This window comes from Drosophila subobscura, chromosome J, assembly GCF_008121235.1.
Source record: "Drosophila subobscura isolate 14011-0131.10 chromosome J, UCBerk_Dsub_1.0, whole genome shotgun sequence".
Taxonomy (NCBI): Eukaryota; Metazoa; Arthropoda; class Insecta; order Diptera; family Drosophilidae; genus Drosophila; species Drosophila subobscura.
This window is the reverse complement of record NC_048532.1, coordinates 17,146,669-17,171,395: the sequence shown is the minus strand read 5'-3', so window position 1 is coordinate 17,171,395 and position 24,727 is coordinate 17,146,669. Positions and strand designations below refer to the sequence as shown.

At 49.1% G+C, this 24,727-nt stretch overlaps 4 protein-coding genes across 13 annotated transcripts in view; 2 read left to right on the top strand and 2 right to left on the bottom strand.

Moving 5' to 3' along the window:
• The window catches only part of LOC117894452 (acid sphingomyelinase-like phosphodiesterase 3b), a 16,812-nt gene extending 15,232 nt beyond the window's left edge, over positions 1 to 1,580 (top strand). The window contains exons 4-6 of the mRNA XM_034801549.1: positions 83 to 278; positions 342 to 633; positions 982 to 1,580. Of these exons, the coding sequence (XP_034657440.1) occupies positions 83 to 278; positions 342 to 633; positions 982 to 1,285 (792 nt within the window). The 3' untranslated portion in view covers positions 1,286 to 1,580. The remainder of the gene's footprint in view (positions 1 to 82; positions 279 to 341; positions 634 to 981) is intronic.
• The window catches only part of LOC117894447 (nucleolar protein dao-5), a 21,954-nt gene extending 14,384 nt beyond the window's left edge, over positions 1 to 7,570 (bottom strand). The window contains exon 1 of the mRNA XM_034801534.1: positions 7,560 to 7,570. The gene's annotated coding sequence lies outside the window, so the exon portion shown is untranslated. The remainder of the gene's footprint in view (positions 1 to 7,559) is intronic.
• Positions 7,186 to 24,727, top strand: LOC117894440 (glutenin, low molecular weight subunit). Of its 10 annotated transcripts, none has more exons than XM_034801507.1 (9): positions 7,275 to 7,607; positions 11,157 to 11,748; positions 15,107 to 15,201; positions 15,382 to 18,165; positions 20,708 to 20,868; positions 21,065 to 21,538; positions 22,329 to 22,854; positions 22,917 to 23,044; positions 23,115 to 24,727. In XM_034801507.1, the coding sequence occupies exons 2-9, from the start codon at positions 11,630 to 11,632 to the stop codon at positions 23,220 to 23,222; spliced, it is 4,395 nt and encodes a 1,464-aa protein (XP_034657398.1). In that variant the 5' UTR covers positions 7,275 to 7,607; positions 11,157 to 11,629; the 3' UTR covers positions 23,223 to 24,727. The 10 variants fall into 10 exon arrangements, with proteins under 10 accessions (XP_034657404.1, XP_034657398.1, XP_034657403.1 ...); XM_034801508.1 differs by having other exon boundaries at positions 7,276 to 7,607; positions 22,917 to 23,035; XM_034801509.1 differs by having other exon boundaries at positions 7,277 to 7,607; positions 23,130 to 24,727.
• Positions 13,625 to 14,391, bottom strand: LOC117894465 (probable insulin-like peptide 5). Its single transcript, XM_034801566.1, has 2 exons — positions 14,059 to 14,391; positions 13,625 to 13,966 (listed from the first exon to the last, which is right to left on the bottom strand). The coding sequence occupies exons 1-2, from the start codon at positions 14,243 to 14,245 to the stop codon at positions 13,776 to 13,778; spliced, it is 378 nt and encodes a 125-aa protein (XP_034657457.1). The 5' UTR covers positions 14,246 to 14,391; the 3' UTR covers positions 13,625 to 13,775.

Below are 24,727 nucleotides of genomic sequence, written 5' to 3'. Positions count from 1 at the left end.
TCAGTCGTCTGATTAACCTTGATTAATTGTTTTATTTAATTTTGCTTGCTGACTTTTACATTGATTCTGCGATTTACCGCAGGTCTACATTGTGGGCCACATGCCGCCGGGCGTGGATGAGCGACATCTGGGTGCGCAGCAGCACAATCAGTTAATCTTCACGGAGCGCAACAATCGGAGATATTTGGAGATGGTGCGACGCTATGCATCGGTCATACAGGGCCAGTTCTTTGGCCACCTGCACTCGGACACTTTTCGGCTGTTCTACGATGCTCAAGGTACAGGCAGATCCATAATTAACTGTTCGTCTAACCATCTGAAACCACCCAACCCCCCTGCAGGCCAACCCATCTCGTGGCTGATGATTGCCCCCTCGATTGCGCCGCGTAAAGCGGGCATTGGCGCCTCCAACAATCCCGCCCTGCGGCTCTACAAATTCGATACGGGCAGCGGCCAGGTGCTGGACTATAGCCAATTCTGGCTGGACCTGCCACTGGCCAATCGTGCCCAGGAGCCACTCTGGCAGCCCGAATACAATCTGACACACTACTACGCCCTGTCCGAGATCTCGGCGCTGGCATTGCACAATTTTGCGGAGCGCTTCACGGGCACCGATGCCTCCTGGTTCACCAGGTAAATGTTTGGACAGCAATTATAGTTGTCTTCTTTTACGTTGATTGATGTGTTACCCCGCGAAGTGTCAGCGGTTAGAAGGGTATATTGAGCAAGAGACTTGACAGGGAAGTAAGTGCTAATGGAACTGTTAGAACTTGCTTCACTATGGAAAGAATTCTTAAGAGAAAATAAAGCTTAATTCCCTGTCAAAGCTCATGCTGGAATATATCTACCTTAAAGCCAAACCCTTTTCCAGGGTAGCTGCTGCTCTCCCTTACTTACCCTTTACTGATGCTCCTCTCCGTTTTGTTTTGTTTTGATTTGTTTTTTTTCTGCTCTCTCTCTCCCTCTCTCTTTCATCTGCAGATACCACCGCGCGAATGCCGTGCGATATCAGTCTGGTACGCCCTGCCAGGGCCTGTGCATGCTCAATCATTACTGCGCCATCACGCGCCTCGACTACGACGAGTTCCGGCTGTGCCTGGAGCAGGAGCAGCTGCCATTGCAGGGCCGTTCGGCCATGTCCGCGCTGCCAGCATGTCCATGGTGGTGCTGCTGTCTGTTGGCTGTGCTTTTTTATGGCCTGCAAAGCATGTTGTGGGGTAGCAGCAGCAGCAGCAACAGCAGCAGCGGGCAATGCAGCAGCAGCAGCCGCAACCAGCGAATTTAAGCGTTTCTCGTTTAAGCCAGTAACATATCAAAAAAAGAAGAAGAATAGTGAGAGGAGGAGGAAAGGAGAAAAGGAGGAGGAAAAGTAAATGGTGAACGGAGTACGGAGGATGACTTGCCGCTCACTGGCTCAGCTCAGCAATTCCTATATACAAATATAGCGCTAATTTACTCTCAATTATGCCTGCGCCCCACCCACGATGCCAAGCGAGTGGAGTACGTGTGTGTGTGTGTGTGCGGGCCATATCGTTTCTGTCTGTGTGTGTCTGTATGTCTGTTTGTGTGTGTATGTATATGCCGCTATTGTATATGTGTTTGTGTATTGGAAGAATATGGAATATTGGATATGGAATATGGAATACGGGATATTGGATATGGCATGTACGAGTATTATGTATATGTATATGTATTATGTATTATGTATCTGTGTATAACATATGTTTATGTGTGTGCTGTACGCGTACTTATTGTATATGAAAAATAAACGAAAACTTTTTAATGTTACGCCTCTCACTCTCTCTCTGTCTCTCTCGCTCTTTCAATAAATATTTAAGCAACAAATTTGTGGGCATAAATAAATGTGTTCATTTGGCGCAAACAAGTCCAGCAGTTAAATAAAGCGATGGCCTGCCAGTGCGGTAGACGTGAGGGCTTCTCTTCTGGTGGGCTGTGGGTAGCAGCCTCCCTTTTTTATGGGCCCGAACCATTAAGGAGCAAAAGCCGCAGCGTATCGCATAAAAAAAGAGGCCAAGCCGGCCAGCACAGGCCAAAGAGTCAAGCCAAAGGAGGAGGCTGAAACATTCACGTCTCACTATGCGGGGAGACGCAGGAGGAAGACCTGCATATGGCAATGGCCACACGGATACCGATACGTATGCGGATGAGGATGTGGCAACGACTGCGAATGGTGTAGTTTATGGGCTGCTGTTCTGTACGACAATTTCGCCAAGAAAACGCGGGGAATATGTGAAAATTATGTAAGGAAAGGGAGCTGAAAATAGTGTAGAAAAACTAACCACGAAGCAATCCTAATAGTACGAATGTTTGTAGCATATTTCAAAGCCCAGCACACATTCTATAAGCCCCTTTAAAGTGCCTCTCATAGTCGTTAAAGAAGAGGTTTCCTCGATAAATCTTCTGCCGCTGCCGCGCAAGCAGTGCACAACACACACACCCAAAAACCACTTAGTTTTCGCCGCGCAGCATTGAACCCAGATTAATTATAGACATATTCGATTCACTACCACTATAATATGTGTACCGAAAGTCAATCGAAATGCAAATGAAAGGAGGCTGCCTGCCAGTTGCGCGCGCGTTTGTCTGATTTGAATGTGATTTGAATCTTTGCAATTTAGTATCCCGGAACATGCCGCAAATGGCAAGCAACTAAGATACCTTGTATCCGTGCCAGGGGTCGTATCATAAGTAATGCATGAGTTGTCTCGCATATTGACCCCCAAAGCTTGTTGCATGATGGCCATCCCCAGCCTCCCTGCAATCAGACGAGGGGCGTGCGTGACTTTCGTACGTGATGGTCAGGTAAATTATAGGCCAAAAACCCAAACGGCCTCATTCGTGGCTGGGAGGTGAATTTGTCTGGCCGCCTGCAGGTAGTCAAAAGTACTTTAGCGACAAGTTGTTGCATAATTCGAGGCGCCACGGCCATGCCATGCCATGCCAGGTTATCCGAGTCCATCAAAGTTGCACTTGCAAAACCCAAAGCCAAAGTGACAAACACAAGACAACACATGCCACCCAGCCCCGCAGTCATTAAACTTTGTTAAGAAATTTCTGCCAACTCTTTGGCCCCAAGTGTGTGTCGGGTGCACTGAGAGAAAAGTACAGGAAACAAAATACCGAAGTTTTGTCCGCAAAAATACAATTTGTGCTCAGTGTGTGAGTGTTTGGCTGTGCTTCGATTTTCTTTGGGGACTCCATTTGCCCCCTTGACAATACGTGAGTCAGGCAACAGGCAGCGCCAGAAGAAGCAGTAGAAAAAGCATCAGAAGAAGCAGTGGAAGCAGTAGACGAAGAAGCAGTAGAAAAAGCAAGCAGAAGAAGCAGCACAAACTTCAGCAGCAGGCGACGAAATGTTTTGGTTTTGTGGCTTTTGCAATTTGCCAAAGTTCGTTTTGGATTTTAACTTGAATTGGGGTTTGCAGGTTTGAGGGGCTCAGTGCGATGCGTTGCGGTTCACTTCAGTTCGATTTGGGACTGGGACTGGGACATGGGGAGCTGCTGGGATGGGCTGACTTTCCGTCATAACGCATCGTGGCCCCCAAGGACACTTGGCAGCCGAAATAATACACAAAATCCATGCGAATACATCTTTGCATATGTACATATGTATGTGTGTGCACAAATACTCGTCGTATTCGCATATTTGCAGAATATTTCTCTTATTTTTTGCCATGCATATGCGATACATTATAAACACTCACCTGTTCCACTCAGGCAGCAGCCAGAAGCCAGCTGGTAAAGCACATTCTACATACATATGTATGTGAAAATATACATAAATATTGTACATAGTCGTAAGTACATAGTGGCTGAAGAAGGGAGGATGGGGTCTTGGGGGCTTTTGGCATATAAATATTTGCAAATTATAGCAATGTACACACTGACTGCTCTGCTGCGCTTAGCACGGTTGAGTCTGAGGCTGATTCCTATCCTATCCCGATTCCGCTGCCTGTTCCGCAACGACCAAAAACAATTTCAATTCTAATGTGCCATTAATCATTCACAAACATATTATTTTTGCTTGGTTTTCTAGCGTGAAATACTAAAGCAAAACAAGCAGCGCGGAGAGTGTGGAGAGAGCAGGAGAGCTGGCTGGCTGGCAGGCCGCTTAGTTGCCTGTCAGGTGCTCTCCGCCGAATGAGCTTTTTTGTGCATGGGTTAAATTTCGTGTGTCCGAGCAACGGGCGGGAGGGGGGATTAAGAGAGTGAAAAGTGGAGAGGAAGAATGGCGTGGAAACAAATTTGATGCACTAATTGTTGTGCTTGAACGAACCGAAAGCACATGAACTTGTGAAATGCGAATGCGCTTCATCAAACCATAAAGCGTGAGAGCGAGCGACAGCGGGAGAGGGAACACACATGGCACAAAATTACGGTATTGAGTTGTTGCTGCTTACCGATTTTACTGTTCTTGATGGCAAAACAGAATTTCCAAAAATATAAGCAAATAAAAACTAAATATACCAAAACACACACACAAACACATGCATACGTACGAAATGGAACGAAATAAAACAATGCGAAATACTAAAACGAACCAAAAATATCCAATTTGTGTTGATGGAAGCTTGTCTAATGCTGGACATGAAACAACGCGAATTGAAATTGTTTTTAGATGCTTACGAGTCACTTCGATGTGCAACGATGCACTTTACTGCGCTTTTTATATATTTTGGGAATATCTAAGCTTAAGACATAGAGACGGAGAGAGCGCACTGAGAGCGGCGAAGCTTCCAGAATGTTCGCACAGTAGCCGCCCGCAAAGTATGGCCACCAAAGTAACTGTTTTAAGTAGGCATCAAAACAGTGGGACTCCAAAGCACTAGTTAGGGTATACGAACTGTTTTAAAATTGCTTTCCAAAAGTCTAAATATAAATGTTCAATATTTAGAAAAACATGCATATAAATATATGCACATATGTACATGTTTGTGTGGCCCACAAGTGTGTGATGTATATAGAGCCATAGGTGGAGCAATCTAGTACATATATCGGAATCGTTGTTTTGTAGTTAATTAGGTGGTTTAGCGCACCACCCCCACTACACAGTGTGTGCGAGTGTGAGTGTTGAATATTTATCGTTTCGACGACTTGGATGCCATTGGGGAGGGAAGAATACGTGATTAGCCAGTGGCTATTCGAACTAATTTATAAGCGGCTGAGAGTGTTTGTGCGAGTGGGCGTTGGGCAGGGACAGCAGGTTCCCCCTGAGGTACACTAGCACATCGGATGCTTGGTATGTGTGTGTGTGTGTGTCATCACTTTTCCATGAAAGAAGAGCATATCCAAAGAGCAAGAGGAACTTTTGCTGCTTTCGCGAACTTTTTGGTGCGGCATGCGTCGAGAGCCACCACCGAGCTAGCGAGCGACCGAGTAACAATAATAATTCGCACCGCGGACGTGTTCAGAGTCGAGTCCCAGCTTCCGAGTTCCCGGTACGGTACGAGTGTTTCACTCTGCACGCCCCTCTAAAAGTGCAGCCGCTAAAGGTGCACGTGTGTGTGCGTGTGTGTGTGTGTGTTTGTTGTGTGGTGCAGTGTAATTTGTGGACTGGCAAATTGAAAACGAGGAGGCGCCAACGAAAATAAATGCCCCGAAAATGCGACACAAAAGAATAATGGTTAGGGGGGGTGGGGTTGGGCATACCGATCCCGATCCCGATTCACGATTCCCGCATGCGCGCCGCCATGGCATATGCGACATCAAAAATTAATTAAATAAAGTGCATTAAAGCGGAATGGAGCCAACTGATATGCGCGCACAAAAGCTAATTAGCATTTAAAGCACAATTAACAAGTGAAGCCAAAATAAGGCTTTGCCGCTCGTCTCTGAAAATCAACTTCAGCGGCAAGAAAAGCGGAAAACCCGAAGAACCGAAAAGCCAAAAGCAAAGAAGACTACGAAAAAAACACCACACACACTCCCCATTTCAAGTGAAACAATTAAATGACATTTTAAGCGTATTTTCTTCTCATGCTTCAACCGCTTTCTACGACTATATGGACTCTTGTCTGCTATTTTCGTGTGTGGAAAACTCGGGGGGGAAAACCGTGTGTTGCCGCGTGGACGTGGAGAGACCAGAATCCAATACAAAAAATACAAAATAGAAGCAAAAAATGAGAAAAGAAGAACTACACTCAAAAATAGAATATTAGAGACGTGCTCTCGGATGCGGCAGTAAAAATTCTGTAATAGTCCGGGGGGACGGGGGTTGGTCCCAGTCCGTGGCCAGGCCAGTCGACCTGCATAGACATCTATACAATCTATAGATACGAATGCGAGCGTACACAGTATCTATTCATCTTTCGGCTGGTTCCTGGGCCCTCCTGTCTCCTGTCTCCGTCGCCGACTTGTCGTGTCGTTCATCGACGGCAAGCAAAATGTTTTTTATTTATTTTATATTTCACTTTTTTGCTCTTTTCTTTGTTGTTGGTGTCGGCTCTCAAAGATATTCACCAAAACTATCATTGAGTGCTCTTGTTGCTGCTTTTGTTGGGCTGTTTGCATAGAGATTCTTATAAATATGGTAGCTGACTGACACTAGTGGCGTGCGATAAAAGGTGTACCTACCTCTGTTCCTGTCACCCGCCCCAGAAATGGCTGATGATTCAGTTGGCATTACTGCTAATCCCACCGGTGGGGTGACCAGCTTTCACCTTCATGACTTATGCATTTCCATTTTCCATTTTCCATTTCCTTTTGATTTTCACCTTGTCAGCTTTGGTTTTTTGAGCTTTTTGGCAAGCCTTTTCTTGAATATCTGCCAAATGGGCTTTAATATAATTTAATTTGTTGCTGGCGCTGGTTATTAATTGGGTAATAAAAGTCAGTCTGCCACATCTGAAGTGCGTAAGCAGTTCCGCTTTGGCCATAAATATGTTTTTAATTAATTTTTTCGTTCGCCCCATTCATTGACGCTCTCCGATTTCATATTCATATTCATTTGCAGACAATGCACTTTATTATGGCCGCCAGTGTAACGCATCGCTCCCCCCAGCACACGCCATCACGCTCACACACACACATGAGTGTACTTACAGCTATCCCGAAGCGCTTCTGCTTGCTCTCGTGCTTCTTCTTTGGATTCTGCCTTTGCTCTGCTTCTGCTTCTGCTTCTGTTACCCCTCCACAAAGATGTGAAAATGTAGACTGATGAAAAAGCAACAAAAACAAGCGCCAGCCAGTAGTGATCATTGCGTAAAGTTTTGCCTCGGTTCTCGTTGAGTTTCTGGCGCTGTTTCAGTTTCAGTTTCAGTTCGCCGATGGTGCGCTTACAAAACGCCGGCTGGCGGCGGACGGGCACGCGCTCCCACACCCACACTCATCTCCCATCTCCCAGCTAGCCACCCAATAACGCTCTCGCACGCGGACAGACACGAACCGACAGCCACTCTTGAGGGAAAAAGAGTGTTGAATGCAATTTGGCGGTGCAAAAGTGCAAAACTGCAACGCGAGGGCGGGTCGAATCGGATGGGGTCGCGTACGATGGGGTCGAAGGAGCGCCAGCGGTGGCCACTTGGAGCGAACTTTGGCAATTTTCTGGCGTTATTTTTGGATTAAGCAGTGCCAAATTGTTACAGACGGTAAGTACACACCCACACCCACAATCGCACTCACACCCACATCCACTCGTTCGCATTAAAACAAATAAATAAGTATTCTCCTCGAACACTCTTGTGCCGCCTGCTTGTGCCTGTGTTTATTTGTTGAATATTAGTGTACTTTGGTGCACCCCCCTCCAACCCCTTGTAGCTCCCAAGAGAGCGAGCCAGCTAGAAGCAAAATGAAATATTTAAACGATCCAACTAAAACAAAATCAGGCACACAATGCTGTCCGTTAATAATTAAATCAGCAAGAGCCAGTCGGAAAACCAGGCAAACATCAAGGCAAGCGTGAAAGCCACCCCAGCCCGCCCCACACCACCCACCATCCATGTGCTTTTAGTCAGTTTTTGGGGATTTTGGGATATGCAATGCGCAGCAAGGCAGCCAGGCAGCCAGGCACACTCGGATACACAGATGCGTCGTCGACACACAGATTTGCGCAATCTAACAATATTTGCACCTGATTTCAATGCACACGCACACACAGACAGATAAACACAGACACATATACGTATAGCCATGATTATAGTTTATATAGCAACCGCCCACAGCCCGCACTCACACTCATGTCCCATGGAGGAGCGCTGATAATGATGTCGATGCTGCTGCCAAAACGAACTCACAGCAGGGGGAAAAAAAGCGAACACCGTAGAGAGATGTTAATTAGGAGAACGCGATAGTCCCCATGCCTCATACCCTGACTAGACTCACAGCCGAAATAAACAGAATTTTATGATAATTTAAATAAAACATTGAACTCTTGCCCCAGCCGCACAGCCGCCGCCCCGTTTGACGGTGTTGGTTTTGTGAGGCAAACTTTAGTCAAGGTTTGCCACAAAAACAGCCATAAAATAGGCAAGGAATTTGTGCGAGCATTTTAAAGGTATTTCGAAAAGTTTATGCGGCTTTAATGAAGCGTTTTTTGAAAATAAACCAACAGATCGTTAATAGTTGATGGCGGCAAAGAGTGGCAGGGCGCAAAAGAGCTAGCCAAAATGCAATTGGAAGTTTATGGAATGAAGAGGAATCTTGAGTCTTCTATGGGGAAAATCTTGCATAGATTCTTCGTTGTGGAACTGCTACAAATAGAGCTATGAGTATCCATGCAAAAAACGCGCAAGAGAAAAGATAACACAGAGAGCTCTGCTTGAACTGCTTCGTTTGGTACGTTCTGTTAGTTCGCTGCACTGCTTCTCTTGGTACGTTCTGTTGGTCCGCTGCACTGCTTCTCCCGTGGAACTTCAGCTTCTAGAATGAAACGAATTGAGTCAGAGCAACTTTAATCTGGTATGAAACATTTCAATTAGAGCAGCTCATCGCCTAATGTCCTGAAGATTGCTCGACCCGCGAAGAGTATGGCAACGGGGCGCTCCACTTGAGTGGGTTGGCATATGGCGAAAGCTAGAAGAATATTGTTTCTATGGCACCACCTCCCACACACACACACACACACACACAAGCAGCTCTGTTTCCTTGTTCTCTCTCCCACACAATACTCACGTTTAACTTTTCTCGTTTTTTTCTGCTATTTTTTGCTGAAACATTATTTTAGTGAGCATTTTTTATGCAAATTCTCTTACAATTCCTGTGCTAAGTACACAGAATGCAGCACGCACCTGTTCGGCTTTCCATGTGTGTGTGTGCTGAGTGGGAGCTGTGTGTGTGTGTGTGTGTGTGTGCGGGTTGTGTTAAACTTTAATTGGGACATCAAGTGGCAAGCTTTTGCCTCTCCGCCCGCCTGCCTTTTGTGCTGTAATTTGCATAATATTTTATTAAATGTTGATTAATTTGTGCGATTCTTGGCTGCTGTTTCCGGGTGCCGTGCCCCGATTGCTACAGCAGCGGCAGCAGCAGCAGCAGCAGCTGTGTGGCAGCTGCCGCGATGTGGCATGCAACCGCGTCGACCGAGGCGAAAGCAAGAGCAAAAGCAGAAGCAGCTCAATTAAATCGCATGAAATGCGAACAAACACACGAAAATGCTTCATTACGATTATTTCAAGTGTCTTTTTATTGCATTTTCCATTCAACGAGCCTGCACCTCGTCCCTCTCCCTCTCCCTCTGTCTATATTCTACGCTAATGATGATATTCCTTCGCTGTTTATAATTCTCATACGCGAGGATATACATCAGTGGAAATGACGCAAATCTGAACAATAATATCTGCTGCCCATTCCTCACAGCTGCTAATTTTATTTGAGGTGACACACAAGGCGGGAATTTCAAAATAGAGCAAAATGGCAGACAGGCAAACGAGAGAGCGAGCGGCACAGAGAGGGGAGGGGGCGGGGCGCAAGATATAGCGACTGAGAGCCAGATAGATGCCATCCCATGCCATCCGATGTTGACTCGACTCGCTTTTGAGTGTGTTCGTGGAAAATATGAGTATGAGCAAAATTGAGCACACTTCAATATTTTTGCGCCCGCTGTCTTGGCCTCTATTTTTAGGCACACCCAAAAACAACCCATCCAACATTCTGCATATACAAGCTGTAGTTGCTTTTTGTTTTTTTTGTGCTCTCAAATTAGTTTTAGATACATTTCTCAATGTGACAGAAGTGAGTGAGTCGCAGCAAATTGGAAAAATTCATCTACTTCCACTTGTTATGGGCCGCAAAGAGCGTGCAGAATGTGTAAAAACGGAATGGAATCGAACTGCTTCCAGTGCTCGCAGTCGTACATAAATGTATACATATTTACATACATTCTATGTACATGCACTTAGCCTCCTTTTGATCGCCTTAACGTGTGCTCTGACATTGAAGTGTTTTCTGGAAATATATGCAAAAGATTATTCGAAATTCCAACGAATTTTCTTGACCAAATTGTCGCTCATTCTGTTCCATTTTCCATCATTAATCAATCAATCAATCAGCACACATATTTGCTGCATGTCAAAAATGTTTACATACGCCACAAAAAAGAAGGCAGTGCAAAATGAAAGCAGTGCGTGATTATGTGACAATGTGTACATAAATGTGTGTACACAAATACATACATGTATGTACACGGTACATATGTACACATAATTCGTGTCCAAATTAAGAGATTTTAATATACACATTAAATGAAATAAAAGAAGTGGTTTTTTGCGCTTGCACACACATTCTCCTAATTAAATTGATTTATTTGCAACTGCAACACGCCTGCGGTTCATAAGTATATAAAATTTAAATACGAAAATATAATTTATGGCCAGGTGTTTTCAATGTTGAAGGAGAATTAAGTTCAACCTTGGCAAATGTCATGCTGTGTGCTTTAAAATTAACTTAAACATCGCCCGTTCGACTATCATTAAACACTATAAAGTGCAGAAGTAGAGGCCGTTGTCTGGTTATGAAACAATGAGGATTGTGGGCAGCTCTCCCTCTGTCTCGCAGAGACAATCCCCGATTAAACTTGTACTCCTTCCATCAACTTTTGTACAAATTAAATTCCTGTTTACATCATTTCCATTTGCATTTCCCTTCTTAATGCCCGCCCCGCACTCATTCAGTTTCCCTTTTCTTTTTTGCATTTTCAATTACAGAACGAACAACGACCGACAATTAACGATTAACATTAAGTCCAACAGCAACAGAAACTGAAGTGGGGGAAAACTGAAAAGTGTTTGGAATTCTGTTCTCCAACAACAACAGCAGCAACAGCAACAGCAACAAGAGCAGCAACCAGCGAGAACAGCAACAAAAAGAGCAACAACTTGTAAACCACTCTGAAAACGATAAGCGGCTCCAAGTTCTTACTACGAGCAGAAAAAACTACTAGAGTTTGGGGCAGGAAATTTTAAAAAATATTTTTTATCAACAATATTTTTCGAACAACTTTTTGAAGAAACCCAAACAGCAACAAAGAGAGAGAAAAAACGAATAAGAAGTGCAGAAGAGCCAAAGCCAAAGTCAAACAGCAAGCAGAAGCAAGCAGCAGCAGCGGCAGCAGCAACAGCGAACAAGCAGTTGAATAAAAAAACACACAGCGAAAAGCAGAGCAAAAGGAGACATCAGAATGGCCGCGCTACAAAGGAAGCTGGTGCACAAGCAGTTCAACTCCCCCATGGGCCTGTACTCCCAGGCGAATGTCAAGGACACGTTGAATCGCGAACTGAAGGCCTTCGGCGGCGAGGGGTGAGTGGGGAAATGATTATTAAACATTTAAATGCATAATTTTATAGACGAGATGAAAGGGCAGAATGGCAGCCAAAGGCTGATGAAAAGTGCCCATAAAATGGCAGGGGAATGGGCAGTGGGCAGCGGGTTGGGGTTGGGGCTGGGGCTGGGGCTGGGGTGGATTGTATATCTTTGTAGCTGTTATATGCTGGCTGCCCCCCAGAACAGGTGCACAAAAACACAGCAATATGGCTGTGGCGCAGCGGGGGGAGCGACGGCTGCTCATTGCAGCGCGGCGGCGGCGGCGGCAGCGGCAGCGACAAAAGCAGCGACAGCGACAGGCTACGCCAATTTGTTGTTGGCGTCTCTGCCGCTCTCAGATAAAGAGAGGAGAGGCGACACAAAGACAACCTCCACAATTAAATGCTTTGACGTTTGATTGTAATTACCAAAAAGCTTTATAAGCAGCGACCGCGACAGCAGCAGCAGCAGCGACAGCGACTGCGACTGCGACAGCGACTTCCACTGCTTTATAGCTGAAAGTGCGCAAGTATTTGTGGCTGCCGCTGCTGCTGCTGCAGCAACAACACCTTCATCTCTGTCATTGTTGTTCGCAATTGTTGTTCAAATAAACCGGCCTGGCGCCCCCCGCCCCCCGCTCAGCTACACCTACCCCACCCCCCTGGGCGACCCACCCAAGATCTGCGCCGAGATCTGCTCGGGTGAGCAAAAACTTTAAGTGGCTTTCAGTTATACGGGGACTATGCGTGCGACAAAACGTGTGCAACAGCAGCAGCAGCACAGGCAACAGTAGCTGGCAATTTAATTACCAAAAAAAAAAACCAAAACCAAAAACTTTCAAACGCATTCGCGTGTGCGTGTGAGCGTGCGTGTGTGCTCGCGTGCGTGTGTGTGCCGTGTGAGGTGTTTCCCCCATTTAGGGTAAACTTTTGCCAAGCGACAGCTGAGCCAGGGTCTGTGGCTGTGCCTGTGCCTGTGCCTGTACGCCCGGAGAAACTTGCACTCAGCCGCCACTCAAAATGTACGTGAATCTTAAAGATGCGCTTTTATGTAACCCGCAACACACACACACACACACACACTGAGATCTGAGAACAAGCAGTACAGGAGGGAGCAAAAGCAGTGCAAGCAGTACGGGGGGAGCACAGGGTGGGCACTGACTAAAGCAAGACGTCAGCAAGTCGAATGAGTCACACGAGCCAATTTGGGCACCGCTGCCACTGCCCCCTGGCCGCTGCAGCAACAACAGCAACAACAGCAACAATGTCAACAAACAAGCGGCAGGCGTCTAGCCAAAAGTTGTGATGCATCTCTCGTTGACTGGCTGTCGAGGGGCGGAGGGGGGGGGGAGACGCTGAGTCACGCTGCGCCACTCAACGAATCCTTTGTCCTAAAAAAGTGCCAAAAGTATTTATCAGCTCAGTAACTAGTTATCTCTCATCTGGCCCTAAATCTCGCACTCAACGCAGCACTCGACTCGACCCGTTAATTATTTCTGCAAATTCTCAAACGAAATGAATTTCTGTTTATTCCTCGCACTTTGTGTGCGCTGCAAACGAAAGTGGGCGGGGCATCAATCAACTAATTACACTTGCGGCGCAAGTCTTTAAGTTTTCAATTTCAATGTCAAACGAGGCCAGGGAAATACTTTAAAGATTGAAGAGAATCTGCTCCCAATCTGCGCGCAGTTCTGGCGCAGCTTTGCTTTGCTTATCAGACTGCTTATCTCGCTGGCGTTATCTGCAGAAATATTTCCACAACCATCCACCTTGGATGTGTGTGCAGATTCAATCTCTAAGAAGGTCTGCCCCTGCTTGAAGGTCCGACTTGGACGCAATTTCCCCCCCCAGGCACTGGCAATCCAATTGAAATTCCCTTTTCCTTGCAACAGCTCTTGAGAGCATCATAATATATTCATTCGAGTCGCTCCTCTATCTACACGTACATCAAATATCGTAACAATTTGTTTAGCTTCAGGCTTTGGGTGGGGTTGGGGCTGTGTCGGGTGGGGCTCGGGGGCGCCTTCACTTGCAGTAGGCCTGGATCTCGTTGTAGTTGCACGGCTTGGCACAGCACTCGTTCACGATGCCGCGCATTTGGCGCCTGGTGGTCATCAGGGAGCTGTGCCGCCAGGGCCGGAGCGCACCCACAGACGCCGCATCATCATCATCCAGTCCGGGCTCAGCCATGTGGTCCACGTAATCGAACAGGTCCACTGCAAAAAGGAAGAGCAGTTCGGAATGGGAACGGGAATGGGAATGGGAATCGTAACCAAAAGCGGAAAAGCGGAAAAGCCGAAATACTCACGTAAGCCGCGCTTGTGGGGAATGCGTGCATTGAACCCATTGGGGCACATCATGTCCAGGGCCTCGGACAGCTTGTCGCCGCACAGCCGGCTGGACCGTTTGCTGGGCACCGCGTGGCTCCAGCTGCAGAGGGAGACGAGCAGCAGCAGCACCGAGACTAGCATTTGCCATTTGCTGGAGTTGGCCATCGTTGCGGGAGGGGAGTGTCTGGAGTGGCCTTTGGTGTGCGGTGAAGACAAGTTGCTGCCTGCCAAGATGCTGCTCGGGCTGTGGATGCATTGGCAGACCCTGCCGGGCGCTTTTATATCCGACGGCGCAGCGCGGCGCTTGTCAGTGCCGATTAGCATCTGCTCCTTTTTGGGGTCAGCGTGGGTCGAGGTGCGCACGCAAATTTCAATGCCAGCCACCGGCAGAAGGATGTGGTGTTGATGTGACAGGTAGAGTGCTGCAAGGACTGGGACAGGGACTGGGACTGGGACTGGGACTAATTTATGCCCACAGGAACCAGTGGAAACATAAGACCCGCGGAGTCAGAGCATATCCCTATTAATAGGTACAAGAGCCCACAAAGTAGTAGGGCAACTAGTGGCACGGCTACAGCTTAAAGGTTTCTTCTCTCTTCATATTCAATCGGAAATGGTTTGGTGTTCATTTTGTTTGAATTTCTGCCTCAAAACCACAGTTTAGATAGCTTAAATAGCCACTTGGCTACACACAAAAGCTAAAAACCAACCACAGCTATGTCAACATATTTTATTTAACAAAAAAAAACATATTTAAAAGCAAATTCTATGCAAAAATAAAACATTGCTGGAATTTGAACCCATACAATTTTATTCGCTGCACAGTTTTAGCAGTGCCTACAAGCAGTTCAAGCAGCACAACAGCCTACTGTAAACTGCTTCTTCGTCGGCAAGGCAGGAGTTTGAGCACTGTTAAGCAGTGGTAAACGTTAAAGCAGTGGAAATTCAAATTCAAATTCAAATTCGATTTGCTGCCGTGTATTTTTTATGTTTGCTAACAATTTTGTATTTAAACACTATTTTTAGGATTGAAATCGACGATCAAATCAGCAAGCCACTGAACCTGGCCAATTCGGCCGTTCTGAGAGCCGTCGAAGAGGAGGAGCAGCAAGCCAAATGCGGTAAGCAAAGAACATTTTTCAGCCTTTTAGTTTGTGTCTTGTGCACGTGTCCACACACACAACAGCAACTATGTGTAAGACAGTGTAAAACATTCAACAAAAACACAGCCACGCCCACACTCTGTGCTCCGTCCAGACTCTGTTTGTTTGAACGTTAATTGATTGCGGCAAACCCCAAAGACTTTTACCCCCAAGAGAGACAGAGTAGGACGCGGCAGCGCGGCGATGTGGATGGCCTGCATCATACGCTGCACCAGCAGCTGCTGGACCAAATCAAGACGCACTACCTCAGCCACCAGCAGGACATCACCATCGACCGGGACACGGTGCTCAAGATCAATCGGCTGGCCAGCAAGCGGCACATGCTCAGGCGGGACCACAGCTGGCCGCCCACGGAGGCCGAAGCGGTGGCCCTAGCCGCCAGCAGTCCGGATCTCAGTCACATGCCCGCCTGCGCCTCGCACAGCATTGAGGCGCTGCGCGAGAAGTTCCAGAGCCCGACGATGATCATCGAGCCCACGGCCAAGCAGGTGCGGGAGCAGCGGCAGCGCGAGGGCTCCAGGGAGCGGCCCAGCACGCCACTGCGCAGCTCGGAGCTGCAGCTGGCGCAGGTCTGCCATCAAACACCCGGGGCCAGAGGCTTCTCCGCGCCGGAGACCAAAGCAGCGGACGTGGACCTGGGCCTGGTGGCGCCCCGCTGCGAGTACTACGAGCAGTTGGCCCACAAGCCACCCACCACGCCCACCACGCCCACAACGCTCACGATTACGCCCTACAGGCCGCGGGCCAAGCGGCAGGCGTACTCGCTGGAGCGCGGACGCTGCCGCAAGCGGACAGTGTCCGCGGCTGGAGCAGCGCCAGAGTTGCCACCGCCCAAGCCGCGCACCACCAAGGTGCCGAAGGTGCAGCGGCGCTGCGTGAGGCTGGCCACCGAGGTGAGGATTTCGTACGACAATGAGGCCGACAGCGACGAGGAGGACAGGCCGAAGGTCGCTGCCAGCAGCCAAGAGTTGGACTTGGAGGCCGTGCCACTGCCACCGATACCCAGAGCGGCGGCAGCTGCCGCGAATGTGGCGGTAATTGACAGCCTGGCAGCCAAGCGGCAGCAGCAGTTGGCTCTGGCGCTGGCCAGGCAGGAGCCCGCCGCTGGCACTCGCATCATACCAGTTCGCGTCGAGGCACAGCCGAGTGCCCAGCAGATGTACGAGGACGCCTGCAGCTACCTGCAGCAGGACAGCCACCAGAGCCAGCAGAGCCAGGAGATGCAGCAGCAGCAGGCTCCCACCTACGTGAGCGCCACCAGCGGCATCAAGCTGCTGCAGCGGCAGGCACCACCAACTCCTCCTCCTCCCCCACCCCCACCAGCGCCCATGCCCACCAGGCTGCGGCCCAAGTCGGGCGAGGAGTCGCAGGCCAGAGCCAGGCAGGCGCGCCGGGTGGGCGGCATCTACGGCGCGGAGTCCGAGGCGGAGCAGCAGCACGAGGCGCACGTGGAGATCTCCCAGCTGGAGGCCAAGTACGCGCACATCCAGCAGTCGATCGCGGAGCATCTGCGGCAGATCGACACGTACATGGAGAACGCCAAGCTGGCGCTGCAAAGGAGTGTGCAGAAAGCGCCGGACGAGGCAGTTCCAGCCACTCCCACACCGCCCGCTGCTCCTGCTGCTCCTGCAGCCTCCCAGGACTCCCCGTGGGACATGTTCGCCGCTCGCCAGTCGCCCATTCTGGCCGTGGAGAGTCCGCTGCAGGCCATCCTCCGGCAGATTTACTGCCGCGCCTCGGCCCGACCCAAGGAGGAGTCCATTGCGGAGGCGGAGGCGGAGGCCAGCGAGGAGCTGACCGAGAATGTGCCAATCGTGGAGCGCGCGCTGGAGGATTTGCACAGAATCGCACAGGCGCTGGACAAGCAGCAGGAGCAGCCGCGGGAGGAGCTGCAGGGGGAGCTGGAGCGACTTCTGCACTTGGAGCACAAGCTGAAGCCAGCGGCGATCACCGCGCAGCATGTGGTCATCGAGGATGCAACGGAGGATGTGGAGTACCGACACGTGTCCGACGTCATAGCGAACTACGAGCAGCTGGCAACGGGCAAGCAGCAGCCAGAGGCAGAGCCAGAAGCGGCACAAGAGGAGCAGCAGCAGGAGGAGGACACCCGCAAGGCTGAGGAACCCTGCGCCCACCAGCCCACAGAGCCCGCCAACTGCTGCCCCGTGTGCCACGAGCTGCGCCACTCGCCCAACAACTGGGCCAAGCTGACCAAGGCGGACCAGTGGCGCATCGCCAACCTGCACAACGAGCCCATGGAGAACTACAAGGCCACGTACGAGATACGCAGTCCGTACATCTCCCGCCAGATCTCCTGGGAGGACGCACAGAGTGCCGAGGAGAAGCCGCCCAAAGCGGACAGCCAGCAGCCGGAGCAGCTCCAGCGCCAGCGAAGCTTCGTGGAGATTGTGACCACGCGGGCAGCGGACTGCCCACCGCCAACGGCTGCACCGCCGGCGCCTCCTTTGCGCCTGCATCTCCCCGCAGCGGAGATCAGCTGGCAGCGCAGTCGCTCGCCCAGCCCGCTCTCCTCCCGTAAGTACCCCGCGCCACTCATCGAGGCACCCGAGCGCTCGAGCTCACCCTTTGGCCTCAATCCGGTGCTGAAGATGCCGCCAGGCCACGAGGCTCTGGGGGAGCCACAGTTCGCGCACGTGCCCCAGCTGGAGGGCCACAACATTGGGCTGCTCGTGCGCACTGCCACGGAGCCGCTGCAGCAGGCCATGGTCGCCTCCTCCTCGCTGCTGGCCGCCAGGGCTCAGGCATCGCCTCTTGATTTTGCGCTGGACAAGCGGCAGCTTCAATCGCTGGCTGCTGGCGGCGAGGCGGAGGCGGAGGAGCCGCAGCCATCATCTGCGCGGGATTTCCATGCGAATCGCTCCTTTGATAATGTCTCGCCACGCCCCTATGCGGGCATTGAAGGTGCGTGGGTGGAACCCCAGTCCCTGGCCCCCCTCATTGGCGTTTCCCCTGTGTTTACAGATCAATCATTTCCCTGCCAGTTGTTGTGTCTTCATGTTCTATTTCGTTGTCTGTGACTTTGTCTCTGACTAATGGCAAAGTGATTCAGTTTTTGGTTGAATCTTTGGCCACATTTTGGGGGCTTTCAGCTGAAATCTAAGGGGAATCTTTCTCAGTATTTCTCAGAAGTTGCAGCAGAACTTTGTGCCTGAAATGTAGCCTCAAATCTTGGAGCAATCTTTGGTGAATCTCCTCCAAGGACTCCTCTGATCGAACTCCTGCAGCTTCTTCCATGGTTTCTCTTTCGCTTCCCAGTCGCTGACTTTGCACAGCCTTCCCTTTGCTTGAAGACTTTAAACTCATTTTTAGACCTTAAACGAACAGCCCAAAAGTGTCTTGCGGAAATCTGTGTGCAAAGGGAGAGCCAAATCTTGGCAGCAACCAGCAACTAAGTAGCCATAGAGCCATAGAGCCATAGAGCCCAGCCATTGCCACAGTCACAGTGCCTGCCATCGAGCATTTCGTTTGTTATTTTATCTGTGACGTGTGACGGCCATCGAGGCGAATTTGTTGTGTGGCTAACGAGCAGAGCAGAGCAGAGCAGAGCAGCAGATCGGTGCAGCATTATGCCAGAATAAATGGCAGACAGATGAGCTACAAGTTTGCTAACAATTTTAATGAGCCAACTTGTGTCGTACACCTGTGGGAATACGTTTAAAAAGAGATTTGTTCGGCTGACAGACGTTTAATTTTAGCCAAGCCAAAGAGGCAACGGGCAGGCAGCACCCTTGGGCAGCTGGCTAGATGGATGGCCAGTTAAGTAGTGGGATCAGGCATGAGTGTGAGCAAGAGCATTGCTCAGCGCAGAGCCAAATAGAACAGAACTATGCCAGGCATCCAAGAGCGTAGGCGTAGCCACACAGATGCACAGCGACAGAGTGTATAGCCAGACGGAGCACCTTGAAAATCGACTGCCGTGAGCAAACATTTCAAGGTGCGCCCACAAATCACAAGAATCGAAGGTGTAAACAATGCCAAAAAGTGGGCCAGCAGTGCAGAGAGATGGCGGAACCTTAGGGCAGCAAGCAGAGCAAGCAGGAGCAAGCAGGGAGCAGAGCAAGCAGGAGCAGCAACAACAAGCAGGCAGCAGGCAGGCAGAGCAGCAGCAAGCAGAAGCATCATTAGCAGCCGCCACTTTTATCCCACTTTTCGCACACTTTTACCCCCACTCTGCCCACACTTTGCGCCTCCCACTCGGCAGATCTCGCTCTCTCTCCCTCTCTCTCTCTCGTTGATCTGTATCTTAAGCATTTCGATTCGTATCTCTCGATTTTGGCCAACAATAATTTGCTCTGTCTGCCCCACTGGCTCCTCACTTAGTAGCATACGTCGAAGGCAAACATATCGCGAACGATCAGCGGCCAGCGCGAACGATCAACGAATTAGCAAATAGCCAACAAATATCCAAATAGAAAATAGAAAATTAAATTCGAGCAGCATCCAAATACTATTTTCACGGTGTTCTTTGTTTTTAATTCTGCAATTTTCAACGAAATCGATCCGAACAAAAAACGATCCCAAAACGAAACGCGCGCCCAATCGATCAGCGAACAAAAAATAATTCAAGCAAGCAGTAAAGAAAGGAAATAATTGTTCCTGTGGCGTTTCCAATCCCAAGCAAAATCGAACCCGATCGACTATTTCGTTGTGTGTTTGCGGGGGTTATATAACGGTCGTTCGATCGCCCTCTCTCATTCGCACTCGAATTTTGTGTGTGTTCAAGTCAAAAAATAGCCGCAAAAAAGCTACAAAATATAGCAGCAGAGATCTGTAGATATATTTGTATTTTTGTTATTTTTGATATCTGCGCAAGAATAATTTTAATTCTTACGCAAAAACAAAGCAAGGAGAGAGAGATCTCGAACCGATTCGGCAGATACTATATAGCCCCAGGCAGACAGTAGCGATGGGTGCCCAGTGGAAGGTTATAAACCAAAACTACAATAATCTGGAGGGTAAATACAACCAAAAACACACACTCTCTCCCTCTTCCTCTCTCTAGAGTTAAATCATGTGACTAGGCAACATGTTGCATGGTGTGGTGTGGTGGCAACATCAGCACCTTATGAGTAATGTCACATTCCTTGCTTTCGACTCGTTTTCATCGCCTAAATTTAGACACAATGACAGCCGCAGCAGCAGCAGCCGCAGCCGCAGCAGCAGCATCTGTGGGGCTAGCTGTGTGGGTACGGAACGGAATGGGACGGAATGGGATGGGACGGGACGGGGCTTCGCCTCTTGTGCGAATTTTCGTATTGCACATTGTACATGTATATTGTATAATTTTAATTGGCTTAAATCATTTTCAAATTGTTTGTCTTGCAATGTACCGCCAAGGCCAAGCCAAACGCCCACGTTTGGCCGCATTTTGTTGAATGTTTTACAGTGTAGATTCAGCTGTTGCAGAAACCCTTCTAACATGTACTCCTTTCATTTTCTATAGGCTACAAGCGCGTGGCCTGGCCACCCGCCTCGGAGGAGCGCATTATTCGTGAGTTCACTCCGCAGCCGCAAAGCCAGAGCCCCGCGCCCGGCGCTGGCGGTTACTACGCGCAGCCAGCGGCCGCCGCAGCTGCGCCACAGCCAAGCGCTGTTCCAGCTCAGGTAATTAGCAAATAAAGTTAGTTATTTAAGTTATGGACTGTAAATATATTATATAGTCAAGTTTTGTGTAAATATATTTGTCAACTGTAAATGGTCTGCGTCTCCACTGATGTACATAGCAGAAGCACACAAGAAACACCCAGAAACATAAACACCTCCCAGCACATACCTAACCACGCACTGAACTAACTTTCAGGGTCCCATTTATAATAACGTCCAGCCACGATCCACTCCAGCAACACAGCAACGATCTACGCCCACCCCTCAGGCACGTTTCACGCCAACACCTCAACCACAATACACTCAACCACAGGTGCAGGCACCACAGCAGCAGCAGCAGTACCCATACGCTGCCCAGGGTTCAGAACCCAGCTATACTCCCCACGAACAGCAGCAGCAGCAACAGCCCGTGCAGTACACTCAAGCGCAGTTCAATAGGCAACCCTCAAGGGAGCCTGCACCAGTGTCGAGTGAGGCATATCCCAACTATCAGCAGTCGAACTACCAGCAGGAGCCTCAGTTGGCAGCGGATAATGCAGGTGGTGGCTGGAAGCCCATACGTGCGCCATTGCCCAAGTCGCATCATGACTACACGCCGGCGGGAGGTGCACCCTACCAGGGAGCTGCTCCCCAGCAGCAGCAGCAGCAGCGACCAGCCTATCTACAGCAGGTACAGCAAAAGGAAGCGATAAATGAATGATGAAAGCGGACTGGCCAAATGCGTACTTTGATGCTGTAGAACTTTACTCTCTTTGCTGCCTCTGTCTCTCTCTCTCTACCCTCCCCCTCTCCTATCTATCTCAAGGTGAATTTACTAGCTAAGTGACGTTGCCCGCTGTGGTGAGGAGCAAATAACTCCCCATGCTCTCTCAACTCTTTGTTTGTTGTTGTTGTAATGCAACTGAGAAGCGTAAGAGAGTGCCTTGTGGTGAAAACGTCAACTTCTTAGTAAATTCACTTTGCATCTTTCTATCGTAGACACTTTTGACACTAAACACTGCACTCCCAATGTTATTTCCTTTCCTTGTTTTCCTTCAGCATGTTCTGTAGTTGCACCCGTAAAACGCTGTCCGTAGCAGCCGTAAAACTAGTTAACAAAACGCTTACTACTCTGCTTTTCTGCTTCTCTTTCTCTCTCTCTTTCTCTTTCTGCGACTTTCAGCTGTAGAACTGCGCGCAAAGATAATTGAAACATCTAATACCTAGCCCCCGCCCCTGCCCTACCGCTTGACCACTAAACCGTATCGGATATTAACATTCTTCCTATAACTTTTATGTATGTATGTCTCTCTCTCTATCTGTATTTCGTACATGTATATTTCTCTCTCTTTCCACATTGACTGTGCACCTCCCCACAACCAACCAAAAATCAACCAAAAACCCATCTACAACATCCATAACACTCGTGATTGAACCCCAAATGCACCAACGCACCACCAACTGCACCGTTGAACCAATAGCAGCCACAATATGGTAACCAGCAGCAGCAGCCTGCACCACAGTGGCAGCAACAGCAAGCTGCACCACAGCAGTCTGTGGCACCACAGTGGCAGCAGCAGCAGCAAGCTGCACCCCAGCAGCCCGCACCACAGTGGCAACAGCAGCAGCAGTACCAGCCTCAGCCTCTGTCTCAGGCTCAGGCTCAGGCTCCCTATCAGACGTCGCCCTACCAACAGGCAGCACCACCACAGCAGCAGCAGCAACAGCAGCAACCATCCTACTACCCACAGCAAAATGGTGGCTCGACCTATGCTCAACCGCAGTACAATTCTTATTCGCAGCCCCAGCAGCAGCAGCAACTGCCGTACTCGCAGGATCAGACAGATCAGCAGCAGCAGCAGCACCAAGTGCCCATTGCCTATGCTGGCCAGGATGCGGGCTATCGTGGCGCCAGTCCCGGGATTATAACCCTGAGAAAGGAAGCGCCCGTGTCGCAGCAGTCTGCGCCAGTCTACACTTCGCAGCCAGCCGCCGTCAGCTATCAGGGTAAGAGCCACTCGTACACCCAACCACAGCTTAAAGTAAACCTTTGATTTTCCCTCTATTAGGAGGCAGCAACTTGCGCGGAGATTTGAAATGGCCACCACCGGAGTACAAGGAAGCGGCTGCACGCGAGAACGAGGAGCGTCGCCAGTTGGCCTTGGGCCCCGTCTGCCGTCCCAGAAAAGTAAATAGGGTAAGAGCTGGCAACCCAATTCAACCCTACTAAACCCCCAAACCCCCCCAAAACATTCAAATTTTACTAGAACAACTTTCGTCAGGACTACACATCCTTCTTTGCCAAGCACCAGCTGAACAATGCCTATCCCAGCTACAAGGTGGTGCCGCCCGGCACACAGCACATGTTCGCCTAAGGACTGCAGGAGGAGGATCAGCCAGCTGCAAGAACATATAATTCAATGGAACCCACTTCATAATATAATAATAATAACACTAGAAACGATCACAAACAAATAATTATGCTACTAAAACGAGAACAAACTAACGAACAGAGAGGCCAGAGCCAATCTATCTGTAGGATATATAAACAATTGTTATACTAATCTTAAATGAAACACTAACGACGCCATATATACACACATAACCTACATAACGAAACGAAATGCAATACTACCGAGGAGAGTGCGCGGTGCCAGACAATGGATCCATGCCGGCCAGCACGGATTGGACCCATTGGCTACTGCAAGCACCACGCCCCTGAATCCATCAAAGACCCAGGAAGAAAACTCAAACTCTGGGCAATGGATAACGAAAGATGTAGCAAGATTAGCGCCACGCTCGCACCCACACTATATACACATATTTTGGAGCATGTGCATATAGTATGGCAGCAGCTGGACATAGTTAAACTATATACTAAACCATATATAGCACTAGTTACTAAGGATAATTAATTGTTACACAACATTGTTACAAAAAACTAGCAAATGAAACGGAAACGGAAACGATGCGACCCCAGACGGAAAACGGAAACTGAAAACAAAATGAGATTGCAAAACCTCTGTTCTAGCGCCCTAAGGCCATTACTAACTATATTATTCTATTCTTATATAACGTGGATCCTCACGGACAACTCAGACCAAGAGAGAGCCTATTGGCGGCCAGTTCTTGGCCTGGGGCAGGCACCTCCACAACCCCCTACTAACTGTATATTGTAAAACGAAAGGAGGTGCCGCCCGAGGCGAAGTGCTTAGCAGAGTTCTTGGACACTCTTGGGAGGCGTTTGTTGAGGCATCTCAATGTTTATTGTTTGAGTTTGCATGCTTTTTGCTCTATATATATATATTATGACCCAAAGTGGTCCGAACTGCATATGAAAAACCGTCAAATAACCGTCAAAAACGCATAGAAAGTTATACTACAAGATGAAGTGGCCAATACCAACGCCAGTTCAGTCAGTTCTGTGAGTCATTAATACGTCAGTCATCAAAGAAAAACAAACAAAAGAGCGTCGCACAGTCGGTCCGCCGAAATGTTCGAGCCTCCCACCACGCAAAGGCCGGCAATACAGCTTGCCCCGTGCACTGGATTGGCAGAGTGCTCTGCCCCCAGCCAACGAAACATCAGCTGAGGGCGACCCGAGATCAATCCACCAGCGGTTAACAGTATGAGGATGCCATTGCCTGCTGCACGTGCACGGCCCGAGCTCTGTGCGCGGTCTTGGCGCGGTGCAGGGGGACTCGGACGGCGGTTGCCACGTGGCAAACTCAACTCTCAGACTTAACCAATTACTAAGACCAGCAATGTCAAAACCCCAACTAAACGATGGATGTATAACTAATATGAGAAAAATGAAATGAAAACTATACTAAAATAAACGGCAAGTTTCTGAATACTCGCGAAGAGAAGAAAAAACCAA

What these genes read in the sequence shown, in the direction of transcription:
- LOC117894440 (XM_034801507.1), top strand. Translation starts at nt 11,630, where the DNA reads ATGGCCGCGCTACAAAGGAAGCTGGTGCACAAGCAGTTCAACTCCCCC. An exon ending in GACCAGCCTATCTACAGCAG is followed by an intron (nt 21,539 to 22,328) that starts GTACAGCAAAAG and finishes TTGAACCAATAG; the next exon opens with CAGCCACAATATGGTAACCA. An exon ending in GTCCCAGAAAAGTAAATAGG is followed by an intron (nt 23,045 to 23,114) that starts GTAAGAGCTGGC and finishes AAATTTTACTAG; the next exon opens with AACAACTTTCGTCAGGACTA.
- LOC117894465 (XM_034801566.1), bottom strand. Translation starts at nt 14,245, where the DNA reads ATGGCCAACTCCAGCAAATGGCAAATGCTAGTCTCGGTGCTGCTGCTG. An exon ending in TCCCCACAAGCGCGGCTTAC is followed by an intron (nt 13,967 to 14,058) that starts GTGAGTATTTCG and finishes TCCTTTTTGCAG; the next exon opens with TGGACCTGTTCGATTACGTG.